Source organism: Gekko japonicus, unplaced genomic scaffold, assembly GCF_001447785.1.
Source record: "Gekko japonicus isolate JY-2015 unplaced genomic scaffold, Gekko_japonicus_V1.1 scaffold368, whole genome shotgun sequence".
NCBI classification, from domain to species: Eukaryota; Metazoa; Chordata; class Lepidosauria; order Squamata; family Gekkonidae; genus Gekko; species Gekko japonicus.
This window is the reverse complement of record NW_015176462.1, coordinates 336,708-360,754: the sequence shown is the minus strand read 5'-3', so window position 1 is coordinate 360,754 and position 24,047 is coordinate 336,708. Positions and strand designations below refer to the sequence as shown.

The following is a 24,047-nucleotide window of genomic DNA, read 5'->3' as shown; positions in this document are numbered from 1 at the left end:
AGATCAGTCGGACAGTGTCAGCATCCTGTTGGGGCCCCACTGACCTTTCCTTGCTAGGAAGAGGCACAACATTTCACTGGCCCTTGGAGTTCTGAGTGGTGGCAGAGACCAGGGTGGTCCATATTTATTTTTATTTGTTTAAGTGCATTCCTTCAAGTACCTCAGGCTGGTTTACATTTTTTTATATACCTTCTCCATTTTATCCTTGCCACCACTTTGTAAAGTAGGTTAGGCTGGCCCAAGCCACCTAGTGAACTTTTCAGTCTCTTTCTCATATAGTAACAGAACTTGGAGGCATCTCATGAAGTTGATGTGCAGTAAGTGGGTAGGTTAGAAATGTATTGCATGTGGTGAAAGGCTTTTACAATATAACAAAAACACCTGCCCAAGCAGTGATGAACAATAAAAGCATGATAAAAGCAATGTTAAAATTTCCACAACCAAAACATAACATAAATTGCAGTGCATTAAATGTCAAGCAAAAATTTAATGCAGGTTATCTTACAGTCTAGTGCATATAAAGACATCTGATAAGTTTTTTTTAATTTTTTTTAATTTGCATCATAAATTATTATTACATTACAATACAGTCCCCGTTCTCTTATGATGCTTTCCCCCCCTTTTATATCCCACCCCCCACAAGGTGGCCATCACATAACTTCAAATTAAATTTTTAACCATGAGCACATTTTTTTTCATTTTTTCAAGTATAACGGAATTAGCTTCTCCATTATTTACCCATTGAAAGTATACAGACCATTTCTTTTTTATCTCCTTCATCTTTCCATCCCATGCCTTATCTTGTTTAATACTTTCCAATATATCTGACTGAATATATTCATATAAATAGTCGTTCCATCTATCTAAAGACCACTTCAAGTTCTCCTTCCAACCATATGCAATCACAGCATGCGCGGCTAATAACATTGCTTTAAAAATATCCTGATTTTGTCTCTCGGTGTTATAGTTTCCCAGTACGCCCATAAATAATAAATCTCCATCTATTTTAAGATCCACCTTACATAACCCTACTATCTTTCCCCGTACCTTTCCCCAGAAATCTCTTACCTTTGGGCATTCCCACCATAGGTGAGAATACCACCCTTCTTTTGCGTTGCAATGCCAACAGTTAGGTTTCATACCTTTAATCATATATACCAATTGGGCAGGGGTTCTATACCATTTCAAAATTATCTTTCTTTCAAGCTTTCTATATTTTTCTAATTTAATTTTCTTCAAATTCACCATTAACCTATTAACGTTGTCAGAAGTTATTTGTTTTTCTTCATTCCATTTATTTTTTAAGGTTCTTAGTATAAACTCCTTATCTTTCACCAATTCAAGGTAAATTTTCCCTGCTAATCCTTTCCTTATTTCATCCACATATAATACCTGTTCTAAATTATTATCTTCCCTTTTTATAGCTTCTATATACTTATCTTGTTTAATTAAATGTGATAATCCCCTTAGATTTAGCCAGTAACTTTCCCCTATTTTTGGTTCAGCTCCTGAAGTGGTAGGAGAGTCCCTTGAGGGTTATACATATCCTTGACTCTAGTTATACCTTCCTCCTTAAGGACTCCCCAAAATTTCGGGTTCAAAGACATCTGATAAGTAACGTGTTGAGTGGGAAGCTAGCCTGGCTAAAATGGCTGCAAGAAATCTGGACTTGGAGTTGAATAAAGTTGAATAAAGATGCCAAAACAGGATGTAGGGGGAGAGGTCCTCCAGTTCCCAAGCTCCACAAATACAGACTCACTGAGAGACTAGTTTTTGCAAATAGCATTCAGGTAATATGTCATTCAGCATTGTTTGAAATCAGATGGCAGTAAAGGCTTCTCTAAGTTTATGGAAAGTGATGCTAAACAAGTAAAAAGCTCTGGTGTGGTCCTGTTTGATCAGTTTAAACCAAGGAGAAATCCTGGAATGTTTAATAACTCACCTATCATCATCAGCATTGGCTTGTTGATGGGCAGTAGATTCAGGATGGACAAATGGAAGCACTTCTGTACTCAACAGGTAATTAATTTGTGGAATTCACTGCCAGTGGATCTAATGATGGAAGTCCAAACAAAACGCCCATGACCAGGGGTCATTTCGTAGAAAAAGAGCTAGGGGAACTCATTAGCATAACTCATTAGCATATGCCACACCCCCTGACATCAAGGGCCCGGCGGTGGACCTGCAAGGCCAGCGGGAGTGCGAGGAAGCCCCGCCAAGGCCCTCCCTGGCCCCAGGCAGGCAGGGGTGTGGAGAGGCGGGGAGGAAGCAACTTACCCTCCCTCTTCTCCTGCCTCCTCCTGGCTGAATGAGGGCTGGAAGCGGGGTGGCCGGAAGCAGGGGTGGGGCTTCGTCGTGTGCCCCGCCCCCCTGCACCTCACCCGGGGGAACTGTGTTCCCCCACGTTCCCCCCGAAATGACCTCTGCCCATGACAAAAATAACGAAGAGTCAATAAAGATATATACGTGAAATTGTTTACTATAATAATTATAATTCTGTGGAAAACTCTCTTCTTTTATCGCTTACATGCAATGAATTTTGCAAAATAAAAATACCCATTTCACAAGGATTGCTTTATCTGAGTGTGCAGTAATTACAATTCTTATCCATTTCCACTTATCAACTCTTGAAATAAACATCCCATGTTGACTCTCTGATATTAGAATCCAAGTGGATCTAATGATGGCTTTAAAGCAACATTTGACAGATTCATAGAGAATCCGTTCATCAGCGGTCCTGGTGATGAAAGGGAACTTGCACATTCAGGCACAGTAAAACTCTGAATACCAGAGCTAGGAGGAAATAACAGGGAAGGTCTTGCCCCCTGTGCCCTCTTGTTGACCCCCCAGGACAATTGGTTGGCAACTATGTGAGACAGGACTAGAAGGACCACTGGTCTGATCCAGCAGGGTTTCATGGCAGCCTTTCCTTCTGACAGAGGACTCGAGTTTTGCTGCAAATTTTGTAGAGGCCTACATTTTTCAGGCACCTTCCAAGTCTCAGGATTGGACGGAGAAATGTACAAAAAGCTGCAGCCAATTATGGATGAAGAGGCAGGGCTGAAACAGAGAACATATAAGATTCTGCATAGAGAGGGAGGGAGCCCTGAAGCAGGGCTGTAATGAGGCTGTTTTTGGAGGGAGGGCTGATCTCTTACCTCAAGGTTTGTAGAGTTTGGGACTGTCACATAATGCCTCACTGACTCAGGAGCACTATTCCCCTTTAGGCTGTTTAAGGGGTCTGGACCCTCCCTGGACAAGCCCTAGAACCAGAGTGGTGGCAGTCTGTTAAGACCCTAGCCTGCTCCAAAGCTGAATGGGACGGAATGAAAGGAGGGCTTTTGTGGGGCTGGAGGGCTCCTTGGAAGGGACACCATATCTAGATCCAAATGGCCCTGCCCCTTCCTGCAACAAGGGGACACAGGAGGTGCAGAGAAAGGGGGGACAGTAGTAAAAAATTAACCCACAAGCTTTCAGCAAAGTGTTGAATCCAGCATGCAACACCTAAACCCAGGGCTATTTTTGTGCAGGAATGCACCGAAATGAAATTTGGGCTGGCTCCCCAGTCCGCCCCTCCCCACCCCATGTCTCCCTTGCCAAAAGCCCTGCTCTGCTAACCCAGAAGAAGCAGCAATCGAAGCAGAGCACTGGGAGCGAGCACGTGCGGTCATGCACGTCCCGTTGCCGCCCAAAAGGACTCCGCGTTGCCTGGGCCCTCCTCCTGCTCCATAGTTTGCCAGCCGCTCTCACCTGAGTCACCCAGCTCAACCATGCTGTTTTCAGTTGCTGAAGCACAGTTCTTCCAGCGCCTGGAGCTGCAACACACAGGCGAGGAGGGCCCCTGAAATGTTTCAGGGGGGAATAACCTCTCCTGGGGCTCCTGAGTCCCACCCCCCCCCCACGCCCCAGGCCCTGCAGCAGCCATCGGGAAACTAGGCAGCAGGAAGCTGCGGAGCTCTTCTGTGCCTGCCTGGGTTTCTCTGCTGTCTGGTTAAGGGCACCTGCCGAGTGGCCTCCTTCAGCCAGTGTCATCCAGTGGAAAGAAAAAGAACGTGTGTGTGTGAGAGAGAGAGAGAGCCTCCATGTATGTCTGAGTGTGAAAAGAAGGAGCCTGCCGGGGGGTAGAAAGAAAAAGAACTTGTGTGTGTGTGTGTGTGTGTGTGTGTGTGTAAGAAAGTGCCTCCGTGTATGTCTGAGTGTGAAGAGTAACAGCCTGCGGGGGGAGGGGGATGGAAAGAAAAAGAATGTGTGTGAGAGAGTGCCTGCGTGTATGTCTCTGTGTGAAAGAGAGACAGAAAGTGCCTCCGTGTATGTCTGAGTGTGAAGGAAAAACAGCCTGCCTGAGAAGGGGGGGTGGAAAGAAAAAGAACTTTGTGTGAGTGCCTGCGTTTATATCTGTGTGAAAGAGAGAAAATGCCTGTGTGCACGTCTGAGTGTGAAGGAGAAAGAGCCTGCCTGAGGAAGGAGGGAGGGGGCTGAAAAGAAAAAGAATGTGTGTGAGAGAGTCTCACCCAAATCAGCTGGACACTGCAGGAATTAGAGTCCTTAACGAGTCCTTTGCCTCTGTCTCTGCATTTGCAGAAGTGAGTCACTGGCTCACATCTGAAGTACTGGTGATATAAGCCTCTCATGTAAACAATGAAAACAGCTTCTTTCTTGGCTCAGGCGAGAGAAAGCAACGTTTCTTCAAAATAAAGGGGAGGTTCTTGGGTCAAGATCAGACAACTGAACTTTGGGCTAGTTACTGATTCCTTCATTATGCTATATTGGTGCTGGATTTTCCATTAGCAATGAAGGCAACAATACTAACCATCTCAGCCTGCAATCCTAAAAACACTTTCCTGGAGACTGAAAAAAATGGGGCACTTCTGAGTAGACTGGTTTAGGATTGCTCATTCAGAAACCTTCAGGTTGAAAGATATAAATCCTTTTAAAATATGTATAAATAAATAATAGCTTTTTATTTCTTTTTCTGACCTAGAACATATATTTTTACCAAGCCCTGCACCAAGATGAATCTTGACTCTTTATGTAAAGTACAATAATTCTATTTCTGTAGTATTTTGACATTTTTATTTAAACGTTTTTTAAATTCAGTCTTTAATGAACCCCTCCAGAGGGCTTTGTGCCAGTTTAAAATAATTCCATCAATCTAAAAAATAAAATAGGCATTTAGAATATTACAATACTGTATAGAAGTCAGCCATTAAAAGCCATCCCAAGCAAGGATTTAAAGCACTTCTGGAAAATGTTAAGGCTCGAACCTTGGTGATACTGTAGAGGAAGTGAATTTCAAAGCTGTAGGACAGATACCAAGTGTGCTAACGTACTTTTGTGGTACAAACTTGGTGCAATCCAGTAGGATATTATGCTGAGCAGATCACTTCAGAAGGGACCAGAGATGCACAAAAAATCCTCTGTACCTCTGCTTCATTCCTACTGAGCTCATGCAGGAGATGTTTTCTTGTAGGTATTGGAGCATTCAGGAGTACTTTGCAATGACCTTCAAAATTACATAACATGAGGCCATGATTTAATTAAACTTTGATTAGTGTGCCTAACTGAATGCAGGCCACTCTACTGATTAATTAGGGACCCTCAAACCAGGATCTGAAGCCATAGTTTGAAGCTGAATAACTAAACCAAAGTTAGTCTTAACTATGGTTTTGTGCAATATATGAATGAAGCCATGTTGACTTAACCCTGGCTGGTTTCTTAGCACCACTTTTACTCATTCCTGAATATAGAGATGCCCAGCTAGAGCAAAGAAGAAACCACCATTGAGTGATCATCTGTAAACCAAATCCTGTTTTCATAAGGTAACCCTGGTTTTGGATCTGAACTAAGCCCATGAAAAGTTCACTCTCAAAGTTAGAGGTGGTCCAACCCATTAATGGTTCTATATGCTTATGCAGGGGTCATTTCGTAGAAAAAGAGCTAGGGGAACTCATTAGCATAACTCATTAGCATATACCACACCCCCTGACATCAGGGGCCCGGCGGTGGACCTGCAAGGCCAGCGGGAGTGCGAGGAAGCCCCGCCAAGGCCCTCCCTGGCCCCAGGCAAGCAGGGGTGGGGAGAGGCGGGGGGGAAGCAACTTACCCTCCCTCTTCTCCTGCCTCCTCCTAGCTGAATGAGGGCTGGAAGCGGGGTGGCCGGAAGCAGGGGGCGGGGATTCGTCATGTGCCCCGCCCCCCTGCACCTCACCCGGGGGGAACTGCGTTCCCCCGCGTTCCCCCCCAAAATGACCTCTGTGCTTATGTCATATCTGAACAGCATGGGAGCTGCTTTCTTGGGTCTTTTAACCATATGACAACAGTATAGGATTCTACCACAACCCAGAAAGCATGAAAATATGTAATAGATATAGCAGTTTGCTGACTGAAATGCATCAGTTAGATTTTTTTCTGCTAATTTTCAAAAAGCCAATTACATACTTTGTTTTCAGCCATAATTTCAACATTTTTTGTTACTGTATAGCATGTGGTTATGTTTGATGCATGGGTGGAAATAATGACTGCAATTTTTGGCTAGTTGAAAAAGATGGGGCTCGGAATTGGGGTGGGATATATGGCAGTCAATGATCCCTCTAAGCTTTGGAGTCTGGTGAGCAAAAACTCTACTTTGTGAGCTACTGGCACTAAAGTTGTGGGCGACCAATTTGGCCTCTGCATAAATCAGTTTGCCCTGAGCTAAGACAAAAATGTGTGTCAGGGGTGTGGCCTAATATGCTAATGAGTTTCTGCTGTTGGGTGAGGTCTATTGTGCTAATGAGTCCCTGCCAGGCTTTTTCTACCAAAAAAGCCCTTCATAAACCTATATGAGATCAGCCACTAACTTATTTTTGTTTTGTTTTGTTTTTAAATAGAAAACTCTACAATAATGGTTTCACAAAGATACCGGCCCATGCATTCAATTGGACAAAGCTGGATTCTGTGTAAGTAGGGTGCTTGAAAACATTTGTAATTTTACCTTGAGCATCTCATAGTTTCACTCTAAAGCATAGTGGAAGATGTGGAAGTAGAAAAGATCCAGTGACTTGCAATGTAGATGTTGCAGACCTCAAGGTATTGGGTGAAGGCTTCACTCCTACCACATATTTGAATAGCAATATATCCTGGTGGGTTCCTGTAGTGGCAAAAGTGTCCATAACCATTAGGGTTGCCAACAGTGTGGAGAAGAAAAATGTCATGTCCCATAAGCAGAGGCTTAATGAGATCTTATCTACCAGGTCAGGGAACCAAGTGCGTGGACTCTAATCTGGGAGAACCGGGTTTGATTCCCCACTCCTCCGCTTGCACCTGGCTGAATGACCTTGGGCAAGCCGTAGTTCTGATAAGAGCTGTTCTTGAAAAAGAGCAGTGTCTGTCAGAGCTCTCTCAGCCCCACCTACCTCACAGGGTGTCTGTTCTGGAGAAGGGAACTGAAAGGAGTTTGTAAGCCACTCTGAGACACCTTTGGGTAGTGAAGGGCGGGGTATAAATCCAATCTCTTTTTCTTCATATTGACATACAGTAAAAAGTACGGTTCCCAGTAAGGTAAGTAGACTTGTACAAGAAGAACCACATAAATACAAAGGGTTTTAAAAGGGGGATTATATATAGTTATTATTATAGTTATTATTATTTTTAAAGCAATTATGAAGCCAGAATGCCAGCAGGGGTTTGGGGGCTATCCAGTGTTTTGCATGGAGTGTCACATATATGACTATTTGCCCACTGGACAGAAGTCTTGGGTGTGTGCCCTTGCAAGGAGCTCCTGGTTTCAGGGAATGAGTTTGCTCCCTTGAGGCCAAGGTGGCAGACCTGGAGAAGCAGAGACAATTAGATAGGCACACGGAGAAGACTCTCAGGGACTTTTTAGATACGTCCCACTCTGAATATGGCAGCCCCACCGCTGTCAGGGAGCATGAGGGTCGAGGGGAAACAGGGCACCGTGCTGCGGATAAGGGGAATGTACCCTCAGAAGGGACCTCTACTTCAGCTGGTGAACGGCTATCCTTTCACACCAAGGAAGCATCCCTTGGCAGGGAGGGAGGGGGGCTCTTCGTAGTTGGTGATTCAATCCTTAGGCAGGTAGACAGCTGGGTGGAAGAACTGTGTACTAACCGTATGGTGACTTGCCTGCCTGGTGCGAAGGTAGCAGACATTACGCGTGTTCTAGATAGGCTGGTAGATAGTGCTGGGGAGGATCCAGTGGTTGTGGTACATGTTGGCACCAACAATGTGGGGAAATGCAGTCGTGAGGTCCTGGGGGGAAAATGTAGGCTGCTAGGCAGGAAACTCAAGGCCAGGACCTCCAAGGTAGCCTTCTCAGAAGTGCTACCTGTTCCACGCAAAGGGCCAGAGAGACAGGCACAGATCAGGAGTCTCAATGCATGGATGAGACGATGGTGCAGGGGGGAAGGGTTCAAGTTTGTTAGGCACTGGGATGCTTTTTGGAACAAGAGGGAACTATACAAAAGAGACGGTCTCCACTTGTCCCGAAAAGGAACCAGGCTGCTGGCGCTTAAAATCAAAAAGGTGGCAGAGCGGTTTTTAAACTGAATATTGGGGGAAAGCCGACAGGAGATGAAAAATCTCTGGTTCGAGATGGCTCATCTCAAAGAGATGAAGGGGTAGCTGTTACTTCTCAAAAAGGAAAAGGATTAGAATTATCCACTGAGACTGTGGCTAACGATATGGACTGCCTGACAAGGTCTCAAGGCAGCAAGAGGAAGGTTGTGGGCTTAACATGCATAGGAAACTATAGGTGTTTATACACCAATGCTAGAAGTGTCCGAGGTAAAATCGGGGAATTGGAATGCTTGGTGTTGGGGGGAAAATAGACATTGTGGATATTTCAGAAACTTGTTGGGATGAGGAAAATCAGTGGGATACAGTGATTTCTGGTTATAAATTATATCGAAAGGATGGGGGGGAAGGGTTGAATGTGGGGTGGCTCTGTATGTCAGAGAGGGTATACAGTCCACTAATATTGAGAGGGTAAGTGAATTGGATGCTTCTGGAAATGCTATGGGTTGAAATAGTGGGTCCAAAAGGAAGCTTAACACTGGGAGTTTGTTACCACCCACCAGATCAAAAGATAGAGGATTATAAAATGATGAATGAATTAAAGTTATCTGCTAGACAAAATAACTGTGTCATAATAGGTCATTTTAACTACCCAATCAATATGTGTTCTAGTCGAGAAAAAGAGATTGAGTTTCTAGACACTCTAAATGACTGTGCTATGGAGCAGATGGTCACGGAACCTACCAGGGGAGAGGCGATCCTTGATTTGGTCCTAAGTAACACTCAAGACCTGGTGAGAGATGTAAAAGTGATTGCACCACTTGGAAACAGTGATCATAATGTTGTTGAGTTCAACATTTGTACAAATAGAGAATTGGCCAAAAAGACTCACACAACCACTTTTAACTTTAAAAGGGGTAATTTTTCTGATATGAGGGGACATGTGGGGAGGAAACTGAAGGGAAAAGTAGAAAGGGTCAAAACCATTGGGGAAGCTTGGAAACTGTTTAAAACTACAATTCTAGAAGCTCAAATAAAATATATTCCGCAGGTTAGGAAAGGCACAAACAGGTATAAGAAAAAGCCTACATGGTTAACAAACAAAGTAATGGAAGCTGTAAAAGGTAAAAAGGATTCCTTTAAGCGGTGGAAAGCTAGTCACAGTGAGGCTGATAAAACAGAACACAGGCTATGGCAAATAAAATGCAAGTCTGTGGTCAGGCATGCAAAAAGGGAATATGAGGAGCATATAGCAAAAAATGTAAAGACCAACAATAAAACTTTCTTCAAATACATTAGAAACAGGAAACCAGCCAGGGAGGCAGTGGGGCCCTTGGATGACCAAGGGGTAAAAGGAGTACTGAAGGATGATAGGGAAATGGCTGAGAAGCTAAATGCATTTTTTGCCTCCGTCTTCACTGTGGAAGATGAGAGGTGCTTGCCCACTCCAGAGCCGCTGAGTTCGGGAGGGGTGTTGAAAGACCTGAGTCAGATTGAGGTGACGAGAGAGGAGGTCCTAAAACTGATAAACAACTTAAAAACTGATAAATCACCAGGCCCAGATGGCATACATTCGAGAGTTCTGAAAGAACTCAAATGTGAACTTTTGGATCTCCTTACAAAAATATGTAATCTTTCCTTAAAATCTGCCTCCAATCCTGAGGACTGGAAGGTAGCTAATGTCACTCCCATCTTTAAAAAGGGTTCCAGAGGAGATCCGGGAAATTACAGGCCAATCAGTCTGACGTCGATACCGGGTAAATTGGTGGAAACCATTATTAAGGAAAGAATTAGTAGGCACATAGATGAACAAAACCTATTTGAGGCAGACTCAGCATGGGTTCTGTAAGGGAAGATCTTGTCTCACTAACCTGTTAGTGTTCTTTGAGGGGGTGAACAAACGTGGACAAGGGGGACCCAATAGATATTGTTTACCTTGACTTCTGTGTTCCGAGGCAAAGGCCAATGAGGCTGCATATGCAAATAACCTCTGTGAGGAACAGCAAAATGTTTAGAATGTTGGAGGCAGGACTCAGGCAAAGCAGCCAGTGGATAGGGAGACCCTCTGAATGACAGATCAGAGAGCGAACTGATTTTGGAGCGTGTGAAATGTTCTAGAGAAATGCCACCAGCATTCGGCTTTTATTTATAAGGGAGATATACAGAAAGGGGGGAGGGGAAAGGAGGAAGAAAAGAAAAATACAGAAATATTTTAAAATTATACTTGAAGAGAACTCCAGTACACTATGAAAGGATTGCCAATCAATGCCATGTTTCAGTATGTGTGTGAAATTTTTAATAATAGTGCTATGTATATTTATGAGACTTATGGTGGAAGAAGATCTCAAGATTTTTATATAGCAATATTACATTTCAAGATTTGTTTCACTCTTAGTACTATTGATTAGTTGTAAGTGTTGTTTACTGATGTTTCCAAGTCAAGTTCGAAATATCCCCATAGGAATGAATTTCCTGTATACTTTTCCCACTGCTCTGTTACTGAGGTGTCATGCACTTTCTGTATGCTAACTACTGTTAGGGATTGATTACTATTGTTTCTATTTTAATTTATTATTCTATATCTATATTGCCATTGTCATGTTATTGTAACATTCCTGACGCATTGTTGCCATAGTATATTCCACATCTCATAAACTATTATTAGGGATTAATTGTTATTGTTTATGTTTATATTTTATTATATTGTATCATGTTAATATTGCTGTTGTCATGTTACGGTTACTTAATAAAATGGTGAACAAAAAAAAGATTTGTTTCTCAATTAGACTGCAGTCATACAATGCCATAAACATATATATGTGCACATAAGCATACTGTGACTACTGCCTGCTAAAACAGACCACATACAGGCTTTACACAAAGCCTTCTAAGTCTTTCTGCAGTGATGAAATTAAATAGCTTAGAATTTTATTGCATACTCTTTAAAACAGAACTGCCGCACCTCATCTGACTTTATGTTTGCCATGAGTTAGCTGTGTTTTCAAAAAGGAACTGATGTTTTTGTAGGCTTGTTCTTTTCTGGCACCTGTAGAAACACAGTATAATCTATTTTAACAGACATTCAACACCATTCAGGCCCTGACCACCCTTGTGATTTAAACCTGAGCAGGTAGCCTGCTCCCTCACCCTAGCTAATATGTTAACCCAAGCACTGGCTAATTGTATCCTAGCTCATAACACATCATACCAGATAAATAAGCTATGAAGTACTACTTGCTTATCTAATTAACACTCGTCTCTGTTGATACAGAAACCCACCAGACCAAAATAGATTCCATTAAACCATAAGGATGAACTCTTCATGTGCATATCCACAATTTTGAATTTTCCAGAGCAGAATTACACTTATTACACTGTAACTCAGCATATTTAAGTAAGATCTCAACACATGAAGCTGCATTATATTGAGTCTGCCCGTTGGTCTAGCAAGGTCACTACTGTCTACTCTGAGTGGCAGCATCTCTCCAGGGCCTCAGACAGAGGTCTTTCACATCACCAACTACCTCTTCCCTTTCAACTGGTCATGCCGGGGACTGAATTTGGGACTTCTGAATACCAAGCACTGTCGCTGAGCCACCCCCCATCCTTGTAAATGAAAAAGCACCTTGGAGTTCTTATATTCGCCTTTATGAATGAAGGTGTGGAAGGCAACGAAGGTTGGTGTCCACTGACCCTGCCCCAACCTCCATGCATTCATTCTGTGTCAATAAATGTTCAAAATAAAACCACTGTCATGCCTAAATGAAAGCTTCCATTAGTCATGACTGAGTTCCATCCCATTGATTTCAAGGGCATTCAGTCATAACTAACTTTTTCCTGACTTGTCCTAAATCTGCGAAAGCAAACAAAAGGTACCATGTTGTATTTTTTCTAAAGGTGAAAAAAAAAATTAAACTACAATTCCCACCCTGAACAGTAGATATGTATAACACTTATTGCTGAACCATTCTAAGCAATTTTACCCTTTTCTAAGCCTGGTTTCAAGGGACAGATAGAAAATCTTGATCTGTTAAGAACTTGAGCCCCACAAACAACTGTCTTTCTGTCACTTCTGTATACATTCCTGTTAAAAGGCTTGTGTATCATGAGTGACACTCGTTTGGAATAAAGACACATCACAGATGATTGAATGCAAAAAGGCCATACAGGATTACACCCTATCTTTACTTTCGGAAAAATAAACCGTGTTTGGGCACATGATACTTCTCAGCTCCAGTCAAACATACAAATTACAGTACTACCATAATTTTATAATTTTTAATTATTTTTGTGGGGAGAGAGCAAACATTGGTCCCAGCCAACAGCCACAGCATGGGCTTTTCAAGTCCCTTGATTTGCTAGAAATGTTTAAAAATATGGTCTTGCCATGTAATTCCAGGGTGAATTTTGATTAGCTTTCTTGACTTGGAGACGCCCAACTAAAACAAGCTCTTTTTTCGTTTAGTGTTTCTTGCAGGAGGTTCTAAGATAATTAAGCTATTCCCGGACAGCAACATTTATTTAGAAAGGGTAATGCTAGCAGCCCAGTTTGTTTGGCTCTTGCTTAGTATCAAGTGCTTTAAAGTGTAGTCGGGGGGGGGGGAAGAAGGCCAGGGAGGGGCCTGAGAGCACTGAAGAAAGACTAGTCTGTCTTATAAGTGAGAAGTAAACATGGACTTTTCCATTGAAATACTGTCCCCAAAGTTTTCCTCAACTCAATATTGTCCTCCTTTACTCTGTAACAGATAGGGTTGGCAGGTCCTCCCCTGGTCACTGGCAGGGGTGGGTGGGTGTAGGGTTGCCAGATCCAGAATGGCAAACTCTTGCAGATTTGGGGATGGAGCCCAGGGAGGACAGGGACCTCAGTGGGGTACAAAGCCATAGAGTCCACCCTCCAAAGCATCCATTTTCTCCAGGGCATCTGATCACGGTAGTCAGGAGATGAGCTGTAATTCCAGGGGATCTCTAGGTCCCACCTAGAGGCTGGCATCCCAAGTAACAAATGCCACCACTCAGTATTTGTGCATTTTGTTCTTAAATCCCTCATTGCCCCTCTTCCATATAAGAAACTCTTGAATCAATTATGATGCAGTTCAGCTGCAGCTCCAAGATGGCAACTGCAACAGATGATTTGTAGCTCTGCTCTTCTAAACTGTTTTAAATTGCTGATAACAAGTTATGTCCATGAACAAGAGAGAGACTGTGGCGGGGAACCAAGAAGAAATGAGGAAATAAGGAGGGGTTTTATGCTTTATTTTAGCACATTATGTTTAGTTTTCTACTCCTGGCATCTCTGGAGAGACCTATTTGGACTGAATTAAGTGTTGTGAAGACTTGAATATCCCTGACAACTCATAGGAAACTTATCTACCTTTTGCTGTGTGGAAGTTTAATCGAACTCTGAAAAATAAATTCAAGAACTGGAGAGACTTGATCTCTTCGTTATTATCTTATTTGGGCCTGGACTTTCAGCGGCATTCTGAAGATGGTGGATGCTTAAGTCTAGCGCTTCTCTCTCAGAGATAATCAAGTCCTTAGTATCAACGAGTGATCAATGAAGAGAAAACCAGCCAAAAGATAAGTGCCTCCTGGAGTTGTTTTAGTGAAAAGAGTGATCGTATTTTGTCTGTTTTACAGTGCATTGCTCAGTAGGAGTGTTGAAATTATTGTCAGCTTAATTAGAAAAATTAATCTTGGCAGTAAGCCATATCTTGAAGGATTGTTGTAGAGACTGAACTGTGTATGACCTGTTTTTCCCTGACTTCTTATCTAAGAAAGAAAGTCATCAGGAATTACATAAAGAGGAACTGGTGACTGATATGCCTCCTAAACAGAAAAAAAGATCCAGACCACTCAACAAGCTCCTTAATGGCAGTCCTCCTTCACTAAAGCATATACAGATCCAGATATATACAGATAACTATCTGTATGAGCATACTCCCCATAAAGTGGATGAGTCAGTAGGGCCTTGCAGCCCTATTTCAATTTCGAATCGCTATGCACCTCTTTTTGAGGAGGATAATTTAGAATCACCATAATTAAGCAATAGTGATTTATCCCTTGCAGAAAAATTCCCCTTCAGCAACAATGATTTAAGTTGCTCTCCCGGATCACTTCAACATGTTAAGGAGAAAACCTCATTTGATCTGGACTTTGTGGGTACTCAGTGTTTGCTGACTAGTAAATGGGCTGCAAAACTATTTCAAAATTTACTAGAGATTAATGCAACCCTGAGTGAGATTAAATCTAGAATGTCTGACATATGGGAGATTCTTATAACTATCTCAAAACAGAAGGTATTGCAAAGGCCTACCATTATAGAACCAATAGGTATTTAGGGAGTAATTTATGTGGTCATGATGGCTCTGGAAAATTGCAAGTTGCTACTGGAGAGTCTTGTGACCCTAATTCAACCACTTCAGAAATACATTCCAACTCTACAGACAGAGATATATATCTGTTGAAGAATTCTTTAGCATTTTCAGTATTTCCCCTGCCGAGTGGTCAAACTCCCAGCTCAGAAGTCCCAAAGAAGAGCTAACTTGGAGCAGTTGATCAACTTTCCACTTAGACACCATTGATATAAATGTTTTACCAGCATCAAGACCAAATTTGAGATGTATAGTAACTTTTATCTCAGCAGAGTTGTCCTCAAGTATTTTGAAATGCAAGAATTTATGGTTAAGACACAATGTATGGGTCACACATGTATTCAAGTCTTGAGTTATAACCCCATTATTGGATGCAAAGAGTAGCAGATGAAATTATAAATAGGCGAATAGTAACATAAATACTTATCTAGTTAAGAATAGGACACAGCACCAGATGGATGGGAAAACCAGGGAGGAGATGAATGTCGATTTAATGATAATGGATGATATAAATATTTTCCCTGAACAGACAAAGAATGGTCAAGTACAAATTTAGGTCACTCTGAATGGATTAACAGTCCTAAATTGCTGCCTATTGTCGACGATCTGCCCAATTTATCCAATCACCTTGAGCTAGACAGCTGCCCAACCAACCACTGGAAGATCAAACATTGTGGTACATACTGAGATACACTAACCCCTTAAAATCAATGGAAAAGATATGACAGATACAAAAGATATGGTCAAGTCAAGAATGTTCCCTCACTGTAACAACTAATGCTACTAACACAATTCACAATCATGGTAAAGAGAGAAGCACAGGGGCAAAATGTTATGAATCCTTGCAGGATATATCTCATATTTCTACTTCAGATTGACTGCCAGGGACCCAGTGTGGACACCATCTGAAATGTATTTCTTGAAATGCAGTAGGCTTGTCAAACAAAATTCAGGATCCTTCATTTGTACAATTATTATATGTTATGATATAGACTGTATCCAGGAATAGAATCATATAGTGCTGTGAAAGGCATTAAGATTCTAAAGAAGGAAGAAATATACTTAAGGGGGCATATTAGGTAAAACCTAATATTGTCAGTGTATTATAAGAATGTGAGGGGAAAAGCTGACAGAGACCTGAGTATAAAGGGAAAGATTTTACTGAGCAACTCAACATCTTGTAATGAATATGCTTCTTTTACCGATAAAGTTTTATCTTGTTTATTGTTAACACAGAGTCATAGGCTGTTTAAAATATAAGAGCCTCATCCTCAGAACCACATAGTCCAATGAAGGAGCCTTAGAGCTTGGGCACAATACTGTGGGAAAGTTTAATTAAAGACTGAAATTAAATTCCTGGTGGCAGCGTTAGATTCTTTGAGTGAGAGAAAGAAACAACAAGAAATTTAAAACTACATCACATCTAACCACACAACAAAAAAGAGAGGTACCATCTGTGACAGCTGCCTTCTGATATTTACAAATGAGTAAATTCTAATAATTAATGTCTATATTCCCCCACATTCTTCTTCCTTCTATTATGAGCATTGTTGGTCTGACTTGGAAGGTTATCTCATAGAGTTTGAGATCAAATTTCCCAAGGTTAAGCTTATCTTTCTGGGAGATTTTAACACCCTCATTGGTGATAATATTCCAAGACATAATGTTGAGGATTATGCCATGGACCTTTATAACAAGAAAAGGAGATCAAAAGACCAATTGATAAATAAAACCAAGGGAATTTTTAATCAACTGATTAATAAATTTAACTTGGTAATCATCAACACCATGTTAACTTAGGAGATAAATATGGTGAATGTACTTATTTTAGTCAGAGGGGTGCTAGTGTGATTGACTACTTACTAGTATCACCAGCATTTTTGAGTGATTTCTCACTGTTTTTAGTGGGGTGTCGCCCAGAAAATGACCATCAGCCACTTATGTATTATGTTTGCATCTCTGAAAATATTTTGAATGATAGGACAACTGATACTTTCCCAATACCTCAAATTGAAATCACTGCTGATATTCGACTAAAGTGGTCCCCCCAAATTTCAATCTCAAACACAACAGGCGCTAAACAGTGAGCTGGCTCTTAAATTTAGGGATGGAATTCTTGCCTAAATTCACAGAATCCGCATTGCTGACAGATGTCCATCTAGCCTCTCTTTTAAAACCTCCAAAGAATAAAACAAAGACTGCTAGATATAGGTGTTCAGATGGATGCTGCACTGCTAAATACCTCGAGAATAGCGCCTCTTTACAAGAAATTTGCACCTTCCCCTTTAATCGATTTAACAAATTCCAAGCATAGGAAAACATTTACCAAGCACAGATGGATACTTTACAATTGGTGGCACTAAGGGGCCGCTATAACGTGTCTGTATTTGTGACCAGAAATCTATTGAGGATCTAGGCCATGTGGTCTTGTACTGCCCAGGATTCGTATTAGACTGCAAAAGATATTCCCAAAAATTTACTATGATATCCAGGGAGAGCAGACAATGACAGATTAATTATACTGCTTGCCAACAAAAACAAATGGGTAATGCTGCAAATGGCAAAGATTGTTGCATGGATGATTGAATGTGATTGCTGTATTATAGTTTTGATGGGTGTTTTTTTGCTATTTTGAGTTTTATTTGCTAAAGCTATGAGCTGATGCAATAAAGTCTATGTATGTATATATATCTGGATCAACAGTTGACAACCTTTTCATTAGACTCAGTCAATATTATTCTCTTCTCTTGCAGCTGATCACCACCTTGGGGTCCCTGAGTTGGGTGGAAAAGCAGCAAAGAAGTGTTTTGAATAAGTAGGATATTTTTAGAGTAAGAAAAGGTCTTCTTTCAACTTAACGGCTGGCTGAAATGCATGGCTGGATCTCCCCCCCCCAAAAAAAAAAATAATAATTCTACTTGGGAAAGAGAGAGCAGATTTCCCTAATTTCTGCACCCATAATGGTAGACTTCCAATTTTCTCCCAAGCTATTTATGGGGATTTCCCCACTTTTCAGGATTTCAGAGGGTATTATGGGTATGTTGTGCTTCCTTCTGTCTCTGGAAATTTTAGCTGAGATCTAAACCTTATTGTGGTATCAGCTTTCATGGGTCAGGCTTAAGGTTGCCAGCTCTAGGTGGGGAAATACCTAGAGATTTGTGGGGTGGCTTCTGAGGAGGGTGGGTTTTGGGGAGGGGAGGGATTTCAGCAGGGTATAATGCCATAGAGTCCACCTTCCGAAGCAGCCATTTTCTGGAGATTAGTTGTAATCCTAGAAAATCTCCAGCTACCAACAGGAGGTTGGCAACCCTAGTCAGACCCCACTGCATTATGTACTTGTGAAGAAATAAGCTCTGAGTAAGCATAGTTGTTTGGGCTGCAACTGACTAATACTTCTACCCTTCTGATGTTTGTCTTTCTGAAAGGGCCCTTTTTGTTGTTACCATAAAGTATATTTATGTTACTAAAATGCCTCCTCATTTCTGCTGTTAGATTATAAACTCTGACTTCCTTAGTCTTCCTGCTTCTTGGTAGTGCTTGTCTTCTCTGGTTCCAGGTTGTGTTCTTGTGCATCAGGTTTAAGAACAACTTCTCTTGCTCTCTTAGGGTCTGGTCACACGGACCTCTTACCACGCTAGTTTTCCAGCGATTTTTATATCCGCAACATTTTATATCGCTTGGAGGTGGTCAGACGGTCCCTCTGTCTTCCGCTTCCCTCGTGCGAAGTACTGTTCATACAGGCGGGTTTTTAAAAAATATATATATATATATATATCTGGGCATGCGCTTGTCTTCCCATGCGCTCGGGCGTACATACAAACTAATAAAAAGACCTTCGCCGTCCTATCTCCTATCTGCGGGCGGCAAACACCCCCCCCAACCCAAGCACAGGAGCCGGGAGTGCCACCGACGAGTCGCCTAACTTTTCACTCCCCTTTGGGCGGAGAGGCAGTGCCCGGGCTTCGTCCCCTGCCCGGCGGCGGCTTCCCTTCCCAGCCCGCCTCCTTCCTCCTTCTCTCTCTGGCCGGCGCACACACCCGGGAGAAGCTTTGAACTCACTCGCTCCTTCCCGAACAAAGTTCCCAGCTCTGCCTGTGCTCGGCAGGTTTTTTTGCTCGTTTGACAGCTGGAAAAGACCAAAATAAAAGCTAGCGCCTGTTTGCACAAGCGCATAACTAAAACCGGAAACAAAAAAACCCCAAAAAAACGGGGGGGAGGGTAGCGTGGTCACGGCGGATTGCTGTCCAGATACAAAAACCGCAGATACAAAGTGCGAGATGTTGGAAAACACCTGCTCCAACGGGTGTCAAAAAAATGCGGGTGAAAGAGCTGAAACGGTGGGAATCTGCCGGCTTCGGAGCGGGAAGCGGGTTTGCCTATATAGACAGGAACCTTTACTGCGGGAGAGATCAGCTGCGAGTCCCGCACTAAACGTCCGTGTGACCAGACCCTTAATTTGTCCCAGTTGATGATCTACTTTAGTTTTGGCATGATGTTTCAGCTCTGATCCATGAAAGCTGCCCGTGTCTCTGGTTTGCCTGTGGTTTATATTTTTCAGCTTCTGGGGCATGGCTCCCACCCGAGAATAGCTCTAATTTATGGTTCTAAACTATCTGGTGATTTTGATTTGGACCCTAATTCTGCTACTGCAATGTCATGGTTGCTCATGTTTGTGTACCACCAGATAAAAAATTGGAAAAGATAGGTGGGTTGCAAATTCCAACGACAACAGATTGAAGAGTTTCAGGACTGTTTATTCTGGAAATACCACTTCTAGAGTTGAAAGAATTTTGGATTTCAAGATTTTCAGTACATATTGTGCAGTTGTCCTTCTGACTTTTCCTCCTCCCTCCCTTGTTCTATCAGACATAAATCCATCCAGATTTTGGGTTTATCCTAATAGGTGGCCATACTAAACCTGGGGTTATTACTGTCATGTGTGCAAATGAGAGTGAGAACAGGGGTAGCTTTTTACATGTGAATTCTAAGCCAGACTTCCATACATACTGGGACAATCCTACTCCTGTAAACAGAAGTATTTTGAATCGCATGTGATGTGCAATTTATGCATGTTTGCTTTCACTTATTTTGTTTTGCATGGTTTGAAATGTCTGAAAAGCTGCTGTGACTAAATGGTAGGCAGACAAGAAAGTAATTGGTTTGAATCCTATCCACTATGAACAGAAGGCACTAGTGGAAAGGATGTCTCTCCCTTTCCTTCTCCAGGGTGCTTTGTGACACCCCCAAACTTGCTCCTGAGGATCAGGGGATGGGACTGCAGTACAAGGGGCTGCAGTTTCAGGGGAATTTGGCAGAAATCACTTTCTCTTCTTTTGCTCATGCATTTCTGTGAATAGAGCAAGAGCTCATGCAGGAATGAGAATGAAGGGTGATTTCTGCTGATTTCCCCCTTCTTGCTATGGCTGCCTGCAGCACAGCACATCTTTCAGAGGGCACAGGAGGTCACAGAGGGTCACAGAGGGAAAAGAAAGAGATCAGTTCCGTGACCTCCTGTTCCGAATTCATGTGATTGTCTTCTTTACAGACATTTGGGTACAGATCTCTGAAAAAAAGAACTTTTAGACTACAGTAGCCAGACATTGGCCCCTGCCACACGGGACGGCTGAAACGCGGCTACTCAGAGCCGCTCCAAAATTGAGACGCCGCGGCGGGATCCCACAGATCCCCTGAGCCGTGGCGCATCGCTCCCCGGCACGAACAGATGCCGGGGAGGAAAAGTCCGAAGGGAGGGGGAGGCTGCCAAACTGCGCATGCTCGAGCATGCGCAGTACGGCCGGGGGCCGGGATGCAGCGGCGCAAGGAAGCGCCGCCGATCCCATGGCCCAGCTTGAGGCACAACAGTGGATGCAACCACCTAGATAGGTGGTTCTTTTTTACGCCGCGGTATCTGCATTCGGGACGGATCAGGGACGGAGACGGCATGCTCCCCAGATGTTGAGGTGGGATCGCGCCCGTTTGCTCCGCCTCCGTTCCGTCCCGCTCCCGGCCCAAATGGGCTCGTATGAACAGGGCCATTCTTCCTAATACGGGCACTTTAGAACATTATTTAAATACTAATAATGAAGACTGCTGAGTTTGTTGTATTTTCTTATGAGAGCAAGAGGGGACCCTATAGCACATTTTGGGCATTCCTTCAAAGTATTGTGGAAGATGTGGGCACCTTCGCCAAAATAAAGTGGATTTGAACTTGTAACCTCAAAGAAAAATAGAATGCTATTTTAAAGCACCCAATCCCCCTTAGAATAGAAAATATTTGAATTTCAGATGAAAGGCACAGAACAATACCAAAGCCTCTTCAGAGTATTAACACCTGTTATAGGATTTACAGCCGATAGAAAAGATCAACTGTATCCATTTCAGAGCTGGTTTTTTCCATTTATTTATGTAGTCATTTGACAGAATTTATATAAGGTAGTCTGTGCCAGCCAAAAGAGGATAGCATGTGCTGCGTGCAAGCATACTTAGGCAGGGGGAGCAATTAGTTCAACCATAAAATTTTCCACCTCTGTATCAACTCACATCCCTACAGCTGGTGCAGCTTCTTCCAGTGGAACCCAGCAAAGGCTTCCCCATCATTTGGCTCTTGGTTTACAACTTCCTGCAAGTAACAGTAAATGGCAGCAGAGAACTGAGCTGGAAGATGATCAGTTCTTTGAGGTGGAGAATTTCTTTTCCCTCCAAGCTTTCATTATTACACTTGTTTAGCTTGGTAATATTGTATCCAAAGGCTGCAGGCTTTAAATTGATTAACTGGCATGGTGATTAACAATGTAGTTGTATAAACTCTAGAAACAAGGAAGTTTTTATTTGCACCTGCATGCTTCACAGAGATCAGTAACTTCCACAATAGGACTGCCAACCATTCCACCTGGAAAATCCCACAGCTAACAGCAAAACATTTGCTTCCATCCTTCTCTAAGGGTACACAATCCAAATTGATTCCCCATGCTTGCTGGGGTTCTGTATAACCCAAAGCCTGCAGCTAACCTGTCCACAACAACAGAAGTACAAAGAACTCCTCAACTCCCAGATCATCATTCTTGTGACCCGCCCAAAGCACCAAATCCAGAGTGTGTCCTGCTACATGTATCAGAATGGATGTTAATGAAGACAGACTTAGGGTTGCCGAGAAACCCTGAACAGCTCCCCACAGCACATCCCCTTGGCATGGATTTTGGTCTCCCAGAACCAAAAGTTTGGGGGCCTTGTGGACCAATGCCAAGAGCCGTGGCCAACTCATGCAAGGAAACAGTGGTATGTCATTGGAATCCCAATCTTCTCTCAGGAGTCCTACATCAGAAATAAACACTAAAGATTCAATAAATGGGAAATAGGTCATCTGGTCTAGGTGATGGAATCACAAAAAACAAGGCCCTTCCATCGTGGCCACTGCCACCACCCCACACACAGACAGAGCACCCAGTTTGAGCCTACCATATGAATAGACCTTGTGGGCACATTTGAAACAGACTTCCTCTACCACTTCCATCTAGTGAGATCTCAGCAGTATGTGCCAGGATAGCTATCCTGGATGATAGTTGTTTTATTATTTACAGTACTGGCTTAGGACTTTCAGACCACGGGTATGGCACCAAAAGTTACTGTGGTTGGAAGGTGATCAGAAGGTAGCAAAGTGTGCAAGTTTTTGAGCTTCCTTCTCTTAACTTGGTCACTGTGTTTCCTGCAAGTATACCTCCCCTTGCCTGACATGCTGTAGACATAATGCCACCCCCAACACCCTCCAAACACATTCTGTCCTTGGCAACAGCAGTACTACTACTCTTGGCTAAGTAAATAATTTTATTCTTGGTTAACATTATACCAGTTTGGTGTAGTTGTTAAGAACGCAGACTCTAATCTGGGAGAACCAGTTTTGATTCCCCACGCCTCCACATGCAGCTGCTTGGGTCAGTCACAGTTCTCTCAGAGCTCTCTCAGCCCCACCTACCTCACAAGGTGCCTATCAGGGGGAGAGGAAGGGAAAGGCAATTGTAAGCTGCTCAGGGACTCCGAGTGAAGGCCAGGGTATAAATCCAATCTCTTCTTCTTCTACCTTGATTTGAGAATATGTTCAAAACTGCAAGTAGTACAGAAACAATGACATCTTAGTGCCAGATGAATAAATTAATAGAATGAGTTCCTTTTGCAATATATGAGGGTACCTGTTAAAACAAAAGGTTTAAACAAGTGAAATCCATTACTACCAGGAAATCCTGCATTCTGATGAGCTGTGCTCTTGTGTGTTGAAGTTGGCAGTCATCATTGCTGTCCCTCCTTGGTAAGATGTTGTTATGAACATGCCATTGGTCTCTGGCTGGCATCCAAGGTTTGATCATCTGCATTGTCGTATTGTCTGAATTACCTTTCAGCTCAGTTATTCCAGCGATGAGTTCTTACAGTCATTTCTCTTTCTTCAGATACTGCTAAAGGAAAGATGCTTGTAAATGCTTTGTTTGTTTGTTTGTTTTTAAAACACAGCATCAGATCTAACACTGATAATTAAGGAGCAAAATAGTGAAGTTTTATTTTTTTGCTTTATTTAGAGTTCACCTACAGAAGATTAAGAAAAAAGTGCAATAAAAGTATAATACATTGGATAAACAATGCAATAAAACTGCCTAATTTTTGCACAGACGTGGGCTGCACAATCTTGAGGGCCGCTGCATCCGTGGGCGGCCAGTCGCTACCACGAAATGGGTGCCACTGCCCCATTCCCCAGGGACATCCCACAGGGCGAAATAACATCGATTTATTTTATTTATCTAAAACATTTTATGTCCCCTTTCCAACCAAATAGGGACTCCATGATGGTGAATACAAGAATATAAAAACAACATTTAAGATGCTATATAAAATAATAAACACATAAACACACATAACCCCAACCAGGTAGAGGGGTCAATAACAATTATGGGGGAATGCCAAATGAAACAAAAAAAAAGTCTTCACCTGCTGTCAGAAGACAGCTCTAGAGGAAGACAAATCTCCTTGGGGAGGGAGTTCCAAAGTTTTGGCACCACAACTGAGAAGGCCCTTTTTCAGGTGCCACTCATCTAGCTTCAGATGGGGGGACATCAGATGGGAGGAACCCAAAGCAGGGTCTCTGAAGATTTCCAGAGTGGACAGGTAGGTAGAAGGCAG

General features: G+C 42.6%; 1 protein-coding gene across 1 annotated transcript in view; it reads left to right on the top strand.

Annotated features, from left to right (window-relative positions):
- The window catches only part of TSHR (thyroid stimulating hormone receptor), a 137,642-nt gene that overhangs the window by 94,314 nt on the left and 19,281 nt on the right, over positions 1–24,047 (top strand). The window contains exon 7 of the mRNA XM_015427026.1: positions 6,870–6,938. Within this exon, the coding sequence (XP_015282512.1) occupies positions 6,870–6,938 (69 nt within the window). The remainder of the gene's footprint in view (positions 1–6,869; positions 6,939–24,047) is intronic.